This window comes from Aotus nancymaae, unplaced genomic scaffold, assembly GCF_030222135.1.
Source record: "Aotus nancymaae isolate 86718 unplaced genomic scaffold, 86718_ANA_hifiasm-v0.15.2.pri h1tg000010l, whole genome shotgun sequence".
Taxonomy (NCBI): Eukaryota; Metazoa; Chordata; class Mammalia; order Primates; family Aotidae; genus Aotus; species Aotus nancymaae.
In genome coordinates this window covers 28,603,219-28,621,114 of record NW_026988421.1, presented here as the reverse complement: position 1 = coordinate 28,621,114, position 17,896 = coordinate 28,603,219, and the positions used below count along the sequence as shown (strand labels likewise).

The 17,896-nt window shown below is 40.8% G+C and overlaps 1 protein-coding gene across 7 annotated transcripts in view; it reads right to left on the bottom strand.

Annotated features, from left to right (window-relative positions):
- ARMH3 (armadillo like helical domain containing 3) overlaps nucleotides 1–17,896 on the bottom strand; it is a 210,798-nt gene that overhangs the window by 167,800 nt on the left and 25,102 nt on the right. For all 7 annotated transcript variants that reach the window (XR_010341755.1, XM_064373952.1, XM_012439376.2 and 4 more), the window contains exons 5-10: nucleotides 17,350–17,457; nucleotides 11,844–11,936; nucleotides 10,986–11,060; nucleotides 10,782–10,868; nucleotides 2,013–2,069; nucleotides 1,005–1,048 (exon numbers count right to left, since the gene is read on the bottom strand). Coding sequence is in view for 6 of the 7 variants with exons in the window: in XM_064373952.1 (XP_064230022.1) it covers nucleotides 1,005–1,048; nucleotides 2,013–2,069; nucleotides 10,782–10,868; nucleotides 10,986–11,060; nucleotides 11,844–11,936; nucleotides 17,350–17,457 (464 nt within the window). In the remaining variant the exon portion in view is untranslated. The remainder of the gene's footprint in view (nucleotides 1–1,004; nucleotides 1,049–2,012; nucleotides 2,070–10,781; nucleotides 10,869–10,985; nucleotides 11,061–11,843; nucleotides 11,937–17,349; nucleotides 17,458–17,896) is intronic.

Here is a 17,896-nt window from a genome sequence, read left to right as displayed (position 1 = left end):
AATTAAAAAAAAAAAATTAGCTGGGCATGGTGGCTCCTGCCTGTAGTCCCAGGTACTCAGGAGGCTGAGGCAGAAGAATCACTTGAACCTGGGAGGTGGAGGCTGCAGTGAGCCGAGATCACACCACTGCACTCCAGCCTGGGTAACAAGAGTAAGACTCCGTCTCAAAGAAAAAAAAAAACAGAAAGAAAGCTGCAAAATTGTGAAACTGCCCTAACATATAGCTGATCCAGTTATTTCTCCAACATCTCCAACAATCTATTACTTGAAAAGTGTGACAGTAAAACTACTTTAAGGCTAGAACACTGAAAATCTTGTTTCTTTTTAAAGGAGGAAGGAAATCAGTAAACTAAACTCTCTGCAGATATGAGACAGATTTGAAGTTCTGATACCCAACTGTGTGTGAGAAAAGTCTAGAAAGGAACATGAAACATCTGCCTGGCCCTTGCCAGGATTAGGGATACTTCTGGTTTCCATTCACTAATGTCAGATCCTTCCAGCAAAAGGGAAAGCAAGCATCAATGATGGGAGTCTCCAAGAGAAACAGGGACTCTAGGAAGTTGATAAAAAAGAAACATCTGCAAAATAGGACTACCTTAATATACTTTCTCCTTTTATATATTTTTTAAGATAACAAAAAAGCAGTCTCCACAACCTTTTTGACACAGAAAATACATGTATGATATACTGGACTAAATGGAAGTGACCACTTGTGGCTGGAAGACTAGTTAAAATGTTCTGTAATAAAATACCAGAAGTTGCAAAGGAATGTGCCTAACTGCCTAAACTAAAGAGACACCAATGGGGTGGCTACTTTCCCCCTGTTGTTAAAAACAATCCCTGCTAATCCCAAGCAAAGCTAGAGCAAATACATCGGCCAGGGGCTGTACCTCTGAATACTCTTAGACTAGGTAAGGCAGTTTTACCCAAAAACTCTAATAAAACTCTAGCAACCAATTCAAATAAAAATTATACCCCCTTCCATTTTGGAAAGGTGAACTTACCTGTTGTACTCAGATAAAGCCTGAGCGATTACAAGCCCCATTCCCTAAAATGGAAAAGACAGCACAGGTGAAATAAGACAGCAGCCTTTGGGGGTTGGTGATGATGCTAGAACTAGGTCGGGAAAAACATTAATTAGCCCAAGAAGTCCTGCCTGAAAGTTGGCAACAAGGACAGAAATTCTGAGATGCACCGTCAAAGCATCAAAGGGAACTTCTTTGGGAAGATTTTTCTTATCTAATTATCTTAATGTTCCCAGGTACAATTAAAATGGATTATCAAGACGTGAAACAGACCAGCCCAGATTATTGACAATTTCACTGGGATCGTTTTCACTTTGAAAGAGAATATCCAGTTAAATAAAAAGCTCTCAGTGTCTCCAAAACAGCCAGGCAAAGTGACAATGAGTCCATGCTAAATGAAGCTGAACATAGATAAGCCACTTTTTTTCAGGCCACAGGAATGTACAGGGAAGTAGCATTAAGTAAATGTTAAAGTGACTTATCAACTTCCCCCAGAAAGTTGGGCAGGATGGATAGGGAATAAAGCAAGACACTGGTCATCTTATTCCTCCCTATATTCAGAGATCAGATGTAATTTCCCAAACTTTCAAGGATATATATAGCAGATATAGATCATCCCCATGTTTCCACTTCACCAAGTCAGGCTATAAATACTGTCTGGCTAGTTCTATAAGAAGGAATCTCCCATCATTTAGTCATCTAAGCTTTCTTATTCTTGAATGTGTAATTTATTGACTTTGTAGGATAATCAACTTCAGCACACTATAACATGAAACATAACCAACCACTTCATTACGATTAGCAAGCAAATAAGTCAGAAGACAGTAAAACAGTAGCACTGATGCACTAAAAAGAAATATTAATTCCCTCTCTATAACCAGATGAAATTGACAGGATAGCTTTCTGTTCTCTGTTCTAAATGTCCACTAAAAGTAATGCCACTGAATGCAAATAAGTAAGACAATACACAAGGATCCAGATACTCACATTGAGTGTGGCCTCATCATCCACAATAGATAGCTTCACAATATAAGGATTCACAGACTGTTAAATAAGAGAAGAGACTCCAGGTAAGTGTGACATAGTTAAGAAAGTCCATTAGCAAATAAATAAACAAATAAATAAATAAAAGCCCATTAGCTATTTAAAAAATCTTAACAGAAATGCTTCTATAAGGCCCTCTCTCTACAGCGATGCTCCTGATACACAGCCCCAATCCATATTGCCTGCTGACTCCTCCCATTTCCAGTTAATTTCTCAGTGTGTATGGGCATCCATCAAGTGTACACACAGATACATACACATACCTCAGTTCTGTTCAACCCGTATTTTTCCTTAGGTGGAATCCGTGCAGGCCTATGTCTACCACTTCTACCATCTTTCCTCTTACTTGCATCTAGAAAGTAAGTGAATGCTCCACAAAATTCACTTTGTCCTACCCTACCAATAATTTGCTAAGTCCATAGGGATAGCTGTCTTTTGAGGGACATAAAAGCTTCTTGCCATAAGGCACATATTTACAAGTTGCTAACTTACATTTTCATCCCAAAGGCTCCCTAACCATTTCACAAACTATATGCAAGGACTGATTCACCCACCCGTAAAACAAAGCCACCTTGGGGTGGAAAGTGGCAGCTGCTTAACAGCCAGAGAGGCCATTTATGGAGATCTGATATCCAAATAACACTGCAGGGGGAACTGAAAAAAGAATGCAATTATCCAAACAACAATCTGGTCAGAACACTGGGATTTAATGATTGTCCCATCACTTACAGCACTGGAAGAGTTCTTGAGTTATTCCAGACCCAATCTCAGTTGGGCAGCATAAGAAAATGGACATATAGTTAAACTAATAAAGCAATTGGACTATCTCCTACAAGGGGGATGAGAACAAATGACCTTTCCTTGCACCTATAGGATGTGAGGAAAGATTTCATATAGATCAGGCACCAAATCTAATCTAATAGAGGCAAGGAACAATAGTTCTCAGACTGGCAGTTTCTACAGCTACCAAAAAACTCATTACTGAGAAACTTGAAAACCCAACTGAAAGGCTCATTCCCCACACAGACCTATTTAACCAAGCTTCTGAGGGTATCTTTCACATGTCAATTGGGAATAGAGAACGAGACAGCTTTGCTTTCTTAACAGCCCAAATGTTTATAAGGTTTAATGCAACACAACTTAAGGTGTAAACCCCACTCCATTTGTTACTTGATCTGACAGAAGGAAGGCTCTCAACACTTCTTCCTATAACCAACAGTCAAATTCTGCCAATTCTACAGACCTCACAGAAGATCCCAAGCAAGTGAATCCTCAGAAAAGAAAATCAAGCAAAATCAGCTGACTTAGAGATGCTGCCATGATGAGAGTAACACTAGAAAGAGCAGACCACTAGTTCTTGGCATAATTTTTTAAAGTTCTGGTCACTCATCTTCCCAAAAGTAGACTGTTTTAGGGTTTTTTTTTTTTTTTTTTAGATGGAGTTTCCCTCTTGTTGCCCAGGCTGGAGTGCAATGGCGTGATCTCAGCTCACCACAACCTATACCTCCCAGTTCAAGTGATTCTCCTGCCTCAGCCTCCTGAGTAGCTGGGATTACAGGCATGTGACACCATGCCCAGCTAATTTTGTATTTTTAGTAGAGAAAAGCGTTTCTCCAAGTTGGTCAGGCTGGTCTCAAACTCCCGACCTCAAGTGATCCCCCGCCTCAGCCTCTGAAAGTGCTGGGATTACAAGTGTGAGCCACCGCGCCCAGCCTGTTTAGGTGTTAATCAGGGCCATCTGATTTCCAAGCAAAGGTCTGCATTCTAGTTCTTCTGCTTATTGTGACAAATTAGGCACATTAAGCTACGTTTCTATTTCCTCATCTGCAAAATGAGGATACAGGTATCTCATCTAAAATGCTTTAGGGCTGGTCATGGTGGCTCATACTTGTAATCCTAACACTTTGGGAGGCCAAGGTGGAAAGATCACTTGGCCCAGGCGTTTGAAACCAGCTTGGGCAACATGGCAAAACACTATCTCTACAAAAAATTAAATAGTTAGCTGGGGCCAGGTGGGAAGCTGAGGCAGGTGGATCACCTGAGGTCAGGAGTTCAAGAACAGCTGACCAACACAGAGAAATCTGTCTCCATTAAAAATACAAAAATTAGCCAGGTGTGGTGGCGCATGCCTGTAATCCCAGCTACTCAGGAGGCTGAGGCAGGAAAATCGCTTGAACCCAGGAGGCGGAGGTTGCAGTGAAACGAGATTGCACCACTGCACTCGAACCTGGGTGGCAGAGCAAGACTCCATCCCAAAAAAAAAAAAAAAAAGCTGGGCATAGTGACACATGCCTGTAGTCCCAGCTACCCGGAAGGCTGAGGTGGGAGGATCGCTTGAGCCTAGGAGGTCAAGGAGTGTCATGTTGGTGTTCAGAAAGTTTCAGATTTGGGGGCATTTTGGATTTCAAATTTTCAGATTAGAGATGGTCAACCTGTATTTTTTATGCTGTGGTTGCTACAAGGCTTAAATGAAGTAAGACACATCAAATCTTTAGCACAGTAGCTGGTACACACTAAAGGCTCAATAATTGGTATAGGTGGCTATATTTTTTTCTCTTTTTACATTTTTATAACATTCAAAGGCAAGCTCTTTAGGAAAAAGGGAAGTGTGGGGTGAAAAGGAACAACTTGCAATTAGACATAATAAACAGTATGGTAATTTCTCAGAAATGTCATGCTCTAGGAAACAGTTGGGATCTGAGTCACTTCATCTCAATAGACTTGGCCAGCCTAGAAAGCCAGGATCTTAATGTTGTGAAAATTTCTATTTTACCAGATGCTGATTTTTAAAACTATACACCTGTTGTGCTGGTCACTTTTTAAAACTGGAGGCAATCTACTTTTCATCCATAAGACAGAATTACAAACTCTGTGAGTCTTCACAGTAGCACTCTAATAGGGTCCTGCCTTTATTTAATCAAAGCTATACATACTATTTTTCATTGTTCTTCCCTAGACCTTTCTTGGGGGCTCTTCTGTCTCTTTAGATGAAATTATTAAAATAGAACACATTATTTGAAGTGAGGAAGAACTACACATTTACTACATGGTATCTTTTCCATCACTTTTATTCCTTAAGTCCAATAACATCTTCACTTTGTCTGTGCTTAGCTGGGTACCCAGCTCTCTGTGCCTCAGTACCTTTCTGGTAAGGTTACAACTTACCCCACTGGTCATGAGATTGATGGCTAGAATGCTTTTCTCCCCAGCACAGTCTCTCATGCTAGTTTGCACAGAATTTCACCAGCTTTGGTTTTGCCATGTTCATCTGGAATTCCTCACGTTCCTGTCAAAAATCTTCCTGCTCCATGATCACCAGGCTTCCTTAATGGTTTCTGGTGAATGATTTATATCAAAAACTGCAAAGCCCAGATAAATTAGGCCCACAAGCTCGCCCTTGCCCACTATATTAATTCTTCTGGGGGCTTCTGAAAGACTAGAGATACATACTTCATTCCAGAAATATGATTCTCTCCAGTTCCTTGGCCATGTCCAATATTTCAGGCTGACATTTCAGAGAGCCCTACAGAGCTGAGCCAGGATTCAGATCACAATCAGCGAAGCCAAGCCATTGCCTCAGAATGGCCTGCATCCAGCAGAATGTTCCGAAAATATTCATTACTGATGATAGTGTGTTCCTATCACATATAACCCTCACCTCTCTTTAACTATCCTCAGCATTTTCCACAGCTATTTTTCTGGCTGTTGTAATGAGGCCCCAGAGGCTATTACACATGACAGAGATCAAAATGGCTACCATGCCAACCCCTCCAGATCATCAGTAAAACAGGTGTTGGGAATAAATTTCATATTTATTAGGAGCTCTATACACATTCATCAGTTCCTCCAACACAATAAAAGCAATAAGATCTTGGAATTTATAACACATTAACATTGTTCTGCATATTCTAGTCCCTCTTTAAGTATTTCTTTCTCACAACCTCCCCTGCTTTCATATCTCTTCTTATAAGAATCAGCTCCAGGTTCGAGACCATCCTGGCTAACACAGTGAAAACCTGTCTCTACTAAAAATACAAAAATTAGCCGGGTGTGGTGGCACGTGCCTGTAGTCCTAGCTACTCAGGAGGCTGAGGCAGAAGAATTGCTTAAACCTGGGAGGAGGTTGCAGTGAGCCAAGATCACACCATTGCACTCTAGCCTGGGCGACATAGCAACTCCCTCTCAAAAAAAAAAAAAAAAAAAAGAATAAGCTCCAGATTTTGTGTTACCCAACACTTTCAACCTGGCCAAATAAAGCCTTTATCATATCAAAAATCACTAGGTGGGCTGGGTGAGGTGGCTCACACCTGTAATCCCAGCACTTTGGGAGGCCAAGGCGGGCAGATCACGAGGTCAAGAGATCGAGACCATCCTGGCCAACATGGTGAAACCCCGTCTCTACTAAAAAAAATACAAAAAATTAGCTGGGCATGGTGGCTCGCACCTGTAGTCCCAGCTACTCAGGAGGCTGAGGCAGGAGAATTGCTTGAACCCGGGAGGCAGAGGTTGCAGTGAGCCGACACCACGCCACTGCACTCCAGCCTGGCTGGCGCCTGGCGCCAGGGAAAGACTCTGTCTCAAAAAAAAAAAAAAAAAAAAAATCACTAGGTGAAGATCCAGAAGCTCAAAAATGAAAATTCTCTGTCCAGCTGGCTCAATTCTCACAGTATTGCTACTTATTAAGTGAACAAAGTCAGGTTGCCTCAGTGAAACTCCTGACTTTCGGATTCAGCAAAATGCTCCTAGTGCCCAAACTCAGTGCCAAATGCTTCCTACTCCTCAAAAGCAATCTCCAATGAAAACCCTTGTCTTCCTTGAGTGGTCCCCTTCCTTTTCTGTCTATTCTGCCTTTTGAAGAAAATCAAATATATGTGCCAATCCAAGTATAAATCTTTGGATTCTGCTCTTCATCTCTGCATCTAAAAAACCTATAAATCTGAACCCTGATTAATTCAGGGGCAAAAAGAACTCCCGAACTGGTATAAATAAGGCACTGACTTCAATTTTTCATTAAAATCAGAAGGAGTTTCTAGGCCAACAGTGATACTTATATAAGTAGACTGCATAAGGAGATCTGATATACAGGGATAAGGAAATCTGATATACAGTGATGTGCTGCATAAAGACATTTTGGTCCATAATAGAGTGCATATTCTATGGTGGTCCCATGAGATTATAATGGAACTGAAAAATCCCTATAACCCAGTGACATTTTAGCCATTATCGTATAGTGCAACCCATTCATTACTCACGTATTTGTGGTGATAATGGTGTAAGGAAACCTACTGTGCTGCCAGTCATATAAAAGTATAGGACATACAATTATCAGTCAGGCACGGTGGTTCACTCCTGTAATCCCAACATTTTGGGAGGCTGAAGTGGGCAGATCACTTCAGTTCAGGAGTTCAAGACCAGCCTAGGCAATATGTTGAACCCCATCTCTACCAAAAATCCAAAAAAAATAGCTGGGCATGGCGGCGCATGCCTGTAGTCCCAGCTACTCAGGAGTCTGAGGCAGGAGGATCATTAGAGTCTCAGAAATGGTGGTTGCAGTGAGCGGAGATCATATCACTACACTTGTCTGGGCAACAGAGCGAGACTCCATCTCAAAAGAAAAAGTATAGCACATACAATTATGTATAGTATCTAATACTGGATAATGATAATAAATGACTATGTTACTGGTTTATGTATTTACTATACTTTTTTTTTTCTTTTGAGATGGAGTCTTGCTTTTTCACCCAGGCTGGAGTGCATTGGTGCAATCTCAGCTCACTGCAACCTCCACCTCCTGGGTTCAAGCAATACTCGTGCATCAGCCTCCTGAGTAGCTGGGACTACAGGTGCACACCACCATGCCCAGCTAATTTTTGTATTTTTAGTAGAGATAAGGTTTCGCTATATTGGCTAGGATGGTCAAACTCTTGACCTCAGGTGATCCACCCACCTCTGCCTCCCAAAGTGCCGGGATTACAGGCATAAGCCACCATGCCTAGCCTAACTATACTTTTTATTGTTATTTTCTACTGTATTCCTTCTACTTATTAAAAGAAAAAAGTTAACTGTAAAACAACCGAAGGTGGGTCCTTGAGCAGGTATTCCAGAGGAAGGCATTATCACAGGAAATAACAGCTTCATGTGTATTATTTCCCTAAAGACCTTCCAAATGTGGAGGCGAAAGACGGTGATACTGATCATCCGGACCCTGTATAGGTCTATGCTAATTTGTGTGTTTGTGTCCCGCTTTTGTTTTGGTTTTTTTTTTTTTTTTTTGAGACGGAGTCTCACTCAGTTGCCCAGGCTGGAGTGCAATGGCACGATCTCAGCTCACTGCAACACCTGCCTCCAGGTTCAAGTGATTCTCCTGCCTCAGCCTCCTGAGTAGCTGGCACTACAGGTGTCCGCCACCACATCCAGCTAATTTTTGTATTTTTAGTAGAGATGGGGTTTCACCATATTGGCCAGGCTGGTCTTGAACTCCTGACCTTGTGATCCACCTGCCTAGGCCTCCCAAAGTGCTGGGAATACAGGTGTGAGCCAGCACGCCTGTCCATGTCTCAGTTTTTAATAAGTTTAAAAAAAATTTTTTAACTGAAAAAAGCTTATAGAATAAAGATATGTTCTTTATACTCTTTGGGAGACCAAGGTAGGTGGATCACATGAGGTCAGGAGTTTGAGACCAGCCTGGCCAATGTGACAAACTATAGTACAATATGTTTGTGTTTCAAGCTAAATGTTATTACAAAGGAGTTAAAAAGCTTTTAATTTTTTTAGTTTATAAAGTAAAAGTTACAGTAAGTTATTATTGAAGAAAGAAACTTTTTTCATAAATTTAACATAGCCTAAGGGTACAATGCTTACAAAGTCGATAGTTGGCCAGGCATGGTAGCTAACACCTGTAATCCTAGCACTCTGGGAGGCCAAGGCGGGTGGATCAAGACCAGCCTGGCCAACAGGGTAAAACCCTGTTTCTACAGGCACCTATGGCAGATGCCTGTACTCCCAGCTACTCAAGAGGCTGAGGCAGGACAATCACTTGAACCTGGGAGGCAGAGATTGCAGTGAGCTGAGATTGCACCACTGCACTACAGCCTGGGCAACAGATCAAGACTCTGTCTCAAAACAAACCATTAAAAAAAATAGTCTATAGTAGTGTACAGTAATGTCTTAGGCCTTCACATTCACTCACCACTCACTCACTGACTCACCCAGAGCAATTTCCAGTCCTGTAAGCTCCATTCATAGAAAGTGTCCTATTAAGGTGTCTGATTTTTTTTTATCACCTTTTTTATGTTTTATGAAGATCAACAAGAATATATTTTATCTTTTATATCATTCTTTCGCCATACCTTTTCTAGGTTTAGATTTTGTGTGCTTGTTTTTGAGATAAGATCTGGCTTTGTCACTCTCACCCAGGCTGGAGCACAGGGGTGCAATCTCAGCTCACTGTAACCTCCACCTCCAGGGCTCAAGCCATCCTCCCACCTCAGCCTCCTGAGTAGCTGAGACTACCAGCATCGGCCACCATGCCTGGCTCATTTTTGTATTTTTAAAAATACAGACAGAGTTTTGCCATGATGGCCAGGCTGGTCTCGAACTCCTGGGCTCAAGCAATCTACCAGCCTTGGCCTCCCAAAGTGCTGGGATTATAGGCGTGAGCTACCGTCCCCAGACTTAGATTTTTTTTTTTTTTTTAAAGACAGGGTCTCACTCTGTCACCCAGACTGGAGTGCAGTGGTGTAATCATGACTCACTGCAGCCTCAAACTCCTTGGCTCAACCAAATCCTCCTACCTCAGCCTCCCAAGTAGCTGAGACTACAGATGCATACCACCACACCCAGCTAATTTTTAAGTTTTTTTGTAGAGACAGTGTCTTACTATGTGGATCAGACTGGTCTCAAATTCCTGGCCTCAAGCAATCCTCCCACCTCAGCCTCCCAAAGCACTAGGATTATAGGTGTGAATCACCATGCCCAGCCTAGATATGCTTAAATACTTAAATAATTACTACTGTGTTATAATTGCCTACAGTATTCAATATAGTCATATGCTATCCAGGTTTGTAGGCTAAGAGAAATAGGCTATACCATGTAGCTTAGGTATGTACTAGGCTGTATCATGTAGCCTCAGTATGTAGTAGGCTATACCATCTAAGTTTGTATAAAGACACTCTCTCATGTTCACATGACAATAAAACTGCCTAATGACACATTTCTCAGAATGTATCCTTGTTAAGTGACACATGACTGTACAAAAATCAAATCTTTCAAAATGATATACTAGGTCAGTGGTTCTCAATCCTGGTTAATCATCATACTCAATAGGAGAACTTAAAAAAAAAAAACAAAATTCCCAGGTCCCTCTTTTCCCCAGCCCCAAAAGACTCTGATTTACTGTGTGCAGAATAAGATCCAGAAATGTTTTCTTTTTAAAAAGTTCTTAGGTGATTCTAGTAAGCTGGGTATGGGAATCACCACATTAGGGAGTACTTACTCACTTTCATTAGAAGTTGTATCACAGGATTCCTTTGAACAACTAGATCCTCTGCCCCATGCATTTAATATAGAAATTTTAGAATCTAGGTTATCAAAATTAATCTATATACCATTTACCAAGAACATGTCTTCTACATTAAGCAAAGTCCTTTAGGAGGGGCCACATTTAACAAGATTATAGGAAGATAACAACCATCCACTAAGGGCCCCAGTTACCTCATATTTTCTATAGTTCACCAGCAAGGCCAAAAGGACAACAGCATCATACCCATGCTCCCTACGACTTGGGGGATGTGAAAGTATCTGTAACAAGAACCAAAAATGCATGAGACTTTTAACTCCTGGTTCCTGAGAATACAGAGAAAATTTCAAGAGATGGTTTACCCCAAAGAGAAAGAGGTAACAAGGGAATTGACCTACCTGTAAAATTGCTTCAAATATGCTGTTGATCATTACATACTCAAGAATAGTGTTCTGGCTGATGTTATCCGTCACCTGAATGTAATAAAAGGCTTTTTAAAGTCTGTACTGAGGCATTCTGATATCTCATGTAATCTCCTCCCCTAGCATCTAAGAGAAATAGAAATATTAAAATATTTTTACTAGATAACTTAACAGACCTTTCACAAGTGCCTCTTAAGTCATGAGAGCCTGAATAGACAGACATTATAGGAGTAGGAAATAAGCAAATTAAAATTTCCTACGTCTTTGAACTTCTCATTGCTTCTCTCATATCCTCACACATGCATTTGCTTAACAGTTTCTTGGGTTTTATTCCTCAAGTGCACAGGAAGAGGTTTATGAATGCAGAAGTCTTTAAGAGGTGGCAGGGAAAGAGAACCTCCTGAAGTAAATGATCAATACCCCACTCTCCTTCCACTAGAAAGTACAGGGAGCCTACAGTTATAAAATCAAAGCCAGCTGGGCACTATCTAAAAAAAAACCAACTCAGAATCACAAGAATTATTTCCAAATGAGACCTGATGAGGACAAGTCTGACAATGTAGAAGACAGTAGTTCCCCTGAAGTGAAACTTCTAAAGTGAAATATCACATAGCCCGCCGGCTAAAAATGCCAGTCGTTGGTCCAAAGAGCAACTTTTAGGAAGCAAAAGACCATGCAGCTAACTTCCTACACATCCAGACACAAGGGAGTGATGCAATACCCCAACTGAGAATATTTTTTCTCTTTTTCCTTCTGTCTTTGGGCTCAAGTATTCAAATAGGATTGCCCCTCCTGTCAATTAATACCCTTGACAAACATAGACAGGTTACTTACGGTCACTAAGCAAAGGAGAAGTTTCAGACATAAACTCTTCAGACTTTCAGAACCTTCTGCACAAAGCAATGAATCCAAACTCTCCATCAAGTTCTGAGAAAAAGAACCAATAAGCATTAAACCATACCAGGTAACACCCCACCTTTGTCCAACTCTGGGTTATGTTATACAGGGTAATGTAAATAACACAAATGAAGCAACCCTATCATTTCCATAGGCCTAGGCCTTGCAAGGTTAGATAAAGAAAAGGAGGACTTCTCAGGCTGGGGTTGCTAAGAAAGAAAAAGAATAACAAGACTGCAAAATCTAGCTATATTGAGAAAAATGCTTTAGAAAAATTATACAAGAACAATAAAGAATTCACTGTTCTACCAAATGAATGCATGTTTGCAGTCTGTCATCCTCATACAAACCTTTAGATTAGCAAATAAAAAAAGGGAAACCTAATGGTTCAACAATTGTATATAAGTTTTTATTTATTTATTTAGTTAGTTAGTTAGTTAGTTAGTTAGTTAGTTAGTTATTTGAGACAGTCTCACTCTGTCAGCCAGGCTGGAGAGCAGGGCATGTTCATAGCACACTGCAATCTCAAACTCCTGGGATCAAGTCATCCTCCCACCTCAGCCTCCCAAATAGCTGAGACCACAGATGTGTGCCACCACATCTGGCTATTTCTTTTTTTTTTTTTTTTTATAGAGACAAGGTCTCACCATGTTGTCTCAAACTCCTGAGCTCAAGTGATCCTCCTGCCTCAGCCTCCCAAAGGGTTGGCATTGCAGTTGTAAACCACTATGCCCGGCAAGTTTCATTATTTGGTAAAGAAAGCGTAACACTTGATTCAGGCACGCTGAATAAATGACAAAGAAACAATATAATTACAGGCTATCACTAGCCATATGCACTATCCAATGAAGCTAACTTGTGCCCATCCTGGTCTTTACTTGGCAATGTAATTGGAATTTATCACTTGCCATAAAAGCCAGTTGATACACCCAAACTAATCAAAAGATGAAACCCTTGTATATTACAATAAAAGGAAAATAAAAAGAAATATTCTACATTAAATGAGGGAGGAGAATAGATGGAGAATAAGGATTCAAGCATGCTGGAAGGCTAAGGTAAACTGCTTCAGTTCAATTTAATAAATATGTGAGCATCTACTGTGTGCTGAATATTGTGCTTTAAAAGAATATAGGGGCTAGCCATGGTGGCTCACGCCTGTAATCCCAGGCTGTGAGCCACCACGCCCGAGGTGGTGGGTGGGAGGCCGAGGTGGGCAGATCATGAGGTCAGAAGTTCAAGACCAGCCTGACCAACATGGTGAAATCCCATCTCCACTAAAAATACAAAAATTAGCCAGGCGTGGTAGTGCGCGCCTGTAATCCCAGCTACTCAGGAGGCTGAAACACAAGACTCACTTAAACCTGGGAGGCGGAGGTTGCAGTGAGCCAAGATTGTGCCACTGAACTCCAGCCTGGGTGACAGAGCAAGACTCCATCTCAAAAAAAAAAAAAAAAAAAAAAATATATATATATATATATATATAAACTAAAACTGTGACCCTTGCTGTCAAGGTGCTTTTTAGTCTAATGGAAGAGAAAAACAAGCCAACAGTTTCAATTCAGTAGTCACTATGACAGAAATATACATGGAGGAATGAGATTTGCTCTAAAGTCACCTATTCCAAGACCCCTCGGGAGTGAGTTATATTAGTTATATTTTGAAAATTCAATAGCAATTGGGGAGGAAAGCAATTCCAGACAGGCATTAGCATCATCAAAGACATATAAGGAAAGAAATGGCCCTAGTGAGGGGTTGAAATAAAAGCTGTTTTTATGGGAGTATAAAGAATGAGGCACAGTGGTGAGATATAAGACTAGAGAAGTAAATATAGTGCAGATTATGAGTTTTCTAAGTCTAACTAGGGAGTTTGGTCTTTATCCTGTTAGTGACAGGAGACTAATGAAGGATTTTAAGCAGGAAAGATGAGTGTAAGATACACATACTAACACCACACAGTTGTGGTGTCACTGTTAATGATGGATTTAAAGATGGTAGGCTTGAAAGGAGGGAGACTAATGAGGACTAATTATCAATTTCCTGAGACAGTTGCAGTGTCTTATTTGCCTCTTGTATCCTCGGTGCCTACCACAGTACCTGGCATATAGGAGCCCAACAAATGTTTGTCAAAAGAATGAATGCGCCAGGCGCAGTGGCTCACGCCTGTAATCCCCGCACTTTGGGAGGCCAAGATGGGCAGATCACCTGAGGTCAGGAGTTCAAGACCAGCCTGGCCAACATGGTGAAACCCCGTCTCCACTACAAATACAAAAATTAGCCAGGTGTGGTGGCACATGCCTGTAAGCCCAGCTAGTCCAGCGGATGAGACAGGAGAATCGCTTGAACCCGGGAGGGGAAGGTTGCAGTGAGTTGAAATTGCACCACTACACTCCAGCCTGGGTGACAGAGCAAGACTCCATCTCAAAAAAAAAAAAAAAAAAAAGAATGAATGAAGGCATCACTGTAATAGTTCTAGTGAGAGAGAACAGAGATGGTGGGAACAGACGAAGACAAGTATGAGGAATATGAACTGAGGTAAAATTAGCTGAACTTGTTGATCACCTAGAGATAAAAGATGAGACGTCCTCTCATCTTTTATCTTCCAGATGATCACCAAGTTCAGCTTGGGGCCTGTGAAGACAGCTGCACCCATTCTGATAGGGAATGAATAAGGAAGAGATGCAGGATAAACAGTGAGTTCCATTCTGGATATATCAAGCAAGAAGTACTCAGGGGATGTGTGAATGAGTACATTCAGCAAGTACTTACAGAGTATACAAATCTGAGATCATAAGGAGATGTTAAGGCTAAAGACAGAGACTTAACAGTCATCAACATACAAGCAGTAGTTAGAACTATGAGAATGAAGAGCTATCTCGGATTTTACCATGGCATATACATCAACTGCAAAAGGCCAGAATTTAAAAATAACTCTAAGTACTAAATCTTTGGGTATTCATTTTTTTCTTTCTTTTTTTTTCCTTTTAGTATATTCATAATTATATATTCCTTTTTTTTTTTTTTTGAGACAGAGTTTTGCTCTGTCGCCAGGCTGGAGTGCAGTGGCACGATCTCGGCTCACTGCAACCTCCATCTCCCAGGTTCAAGCAATTCCCTTGCCTCAGCCTCCTGAGTAGCTGGGACTACAGGTGCCTGTCACCACACCTGGCTAATATTTTTTTTTGTGTGTGTATTTTAGTAGAGACGGGGTTTCACCATGGCCAGGATGGTCTCGATCTGACCTCATGATTCGCCCACCTCGGCCTCCCAAAGTGCTGGGATTACAGGCATAAACCACCGCACCTGGCCATATCATCAATTTTTGTAACCTAACCACTATAAGGATTCTCCGGTATGCAAATTTATTTTAAATTTAATGAGTAACAGAAGACCATTCTTCGAAGTTCAAACAGCATTCATTCAATATAGTGTCCAACACTGAAAATCATATAACTGATAAAAGACATATTCAGAATATGTAAAGAACTCTTACAACTCAACAATAAAAGACACACCAATCTACAAATGGGCAAAGGATATGAAAGACAATTCTCAAAAAAATAAAAAAAGAAAAGACAGACAAAAACAACTGTTAACAATGTGGAGAAACTGGAACCCTCAAACGTGGCTAGTGAAATTATAAAATGGAACAGCCACTAGGGAAAATGCTTTGGTAATTCCTAAAATGTCAAATATAGAGTTACCATGTGACCCAGCAATTCTACACCTAGGTGCCCAACAGAATTTAAAACATGTGTGGCCTGAGTGCAATGGCTCATGCTTGTAATCTCAGCACTTTGGAAGGCTGAGACAGGAGGATCACTTGAGGCCAGGAGTTCAAGAGCAGCTGGGGTAATATAGCAAGACCTCATAAATAAATAAAAACATAAGAGCATACATCCATACAGAAACTTATAAATGAACGTTCATAGCAGCATTATTCCTAATAGCTAAAATGTTGAAAAGACTCAAATATCTATCAATTGAGGAATGGATAAACAAAATGTAGTGATTATCTCCATCCAAAGGAATATTATTAGGCAATAAAAAGGAATGAAATACTGACAAATCCTATAATATCGATGAACCACAAAAACATTATGTGAAGTAAATGCCAGACCCAAAAGGCTACATATGATATGATTCCATTTATATGAGGTATCCAGAAAAGCCAAACCCATAGAGACATAAACCAGGTTAATGTTTGTCAAGGGTTGAGAAGAGTAGAGAACTGGAGAATGACTGCTATTGGGTACAGGTTTTCTTTCAAGGGTGATGAAAATATTCTGAAATTGATAGTGATGATAATTGGTATAATTCTATGAATATACTAAAATTCAGCCGGGCAAGGTGGCTCATGCCTGTAATCCCAGCACTTTGGGAGGCCGAGGTGGGTGAATCATGAGGTCAGGAGATCGAGACCATCTTGGCCAACATGGTGAAATACAAAATGGTGAAATACTAAAAAATACAAAAATTAGCTGGACTTGGTGGCGCACGCCTGTAGTCCCAGCTATACGGGAGGCTGAGGCAGGAGAATTGCTTGAACCCGGGAGGCGGAAGTTGCAGTGAGCCGAGATCGCGCCACTGCACTCCAGCCTGGTGACAGAGCAAGATTCTGTCTCAAAAAAAAAAAAAAAAGAAAGAAAGAAAAAAAATTCACTGAATTGTAGATTTTATTTATTTTCTTCTTTTTGAGACAGGGTCTTGCTCTGTTGCCCAGGCTGAAGTGCAGTGGTGTGATCTCGGCTCACTGCAACCTCTACTTCCCAGGTTCAAGCAATCCTCTCACCTCAGCCTCCCCCAAGTAGCTGGGACTTACAGGCATGCACCACCATACCCAGCTAATTTTTGTATTTTTTGTAGAGATGAGGTTTTGCCATGTTGTCCAGGTTGATGAAACTCCTGAGCTCGAGCGATCTGCCCACCTTGGCCTCCCAAAGTGCTAGGATTACAGGCATGAGCCATGGCGCCTGGCCAGATTGTATAATCTAAAAGGGTGTATGTATACTATATTAATTATAAGGCTGTTATTAAAAAAAAAGATAGTGTCAAACACTAGATAGAAATATTCTGATAAAATCAAAGTAATTGTATTAAACAAGCTTAAAGTTTAGAATTAAAGTTACCCCGCATGTTAATTTGTTATATTTTATTTAAATTCATAAATGTTCTTAAGAATGTATGATCGTATGATATGAGTAACAAAATAAACTCTTCAGTCTTTATCCTGCAGAGAAAGAATACCTCCATGCAAATTTGAATTTAAAAATTTCCTTTATTCAGATAAAGCAAACCTGTTAAATAAAAATATCCAAATGCAAGGCCAAATTCAATCATCTATATCTATCTGATCCAAATCTTAAATACATTTGTCTGCTGATAGTGTCCATGAATAGCTGTGAGAAGCAGACACCCATAGGCATATCTGCAGCTTATGCCTCACCTTCATGCACAGCTCTGCCTTGTCAAAGCCCATCAGCATGTTGATAATGTCAAACCCAGACGTAGACTTATTCTTTTGATGGACTCCTCGAATGAGTGCACACAAGGTCTGTAGAAATAAGAGAAAGAATTCTTTCTGAAGAGGAAATCTCAAAACTAGAAGGACACCGGGTCTGTAGACCCACACTGCAGTCTCATCCTAACACAGCTGACATTCAATACATTCAATTTATCTGAGCTCTGAGCTCCAATACACGGTTCAAATTTTTGTGGGGGTTTTTGTTTGGTTTGATTTTTTGTTTGTTTTTGTTTTCTTTTGAGACAAGGTCTCACTTTCTCACCGAGGCTGTAGTAGAGTGGCATGATCACAGCTCACTACAGCCTTGACCTCCTGGGCTCAGGTGATCCTCCCACCTCAGTTCCAAGTAGCTGAGATGACAAGTGTGCACCACTAGACCCTGTTAATTTTTTTATTTTTGTAGAGACAAGGTCTCACTAGGTTGCCCAGACTGGTCTCCACCTCCTGGGCTCAAGTAATCCTCCTCCCT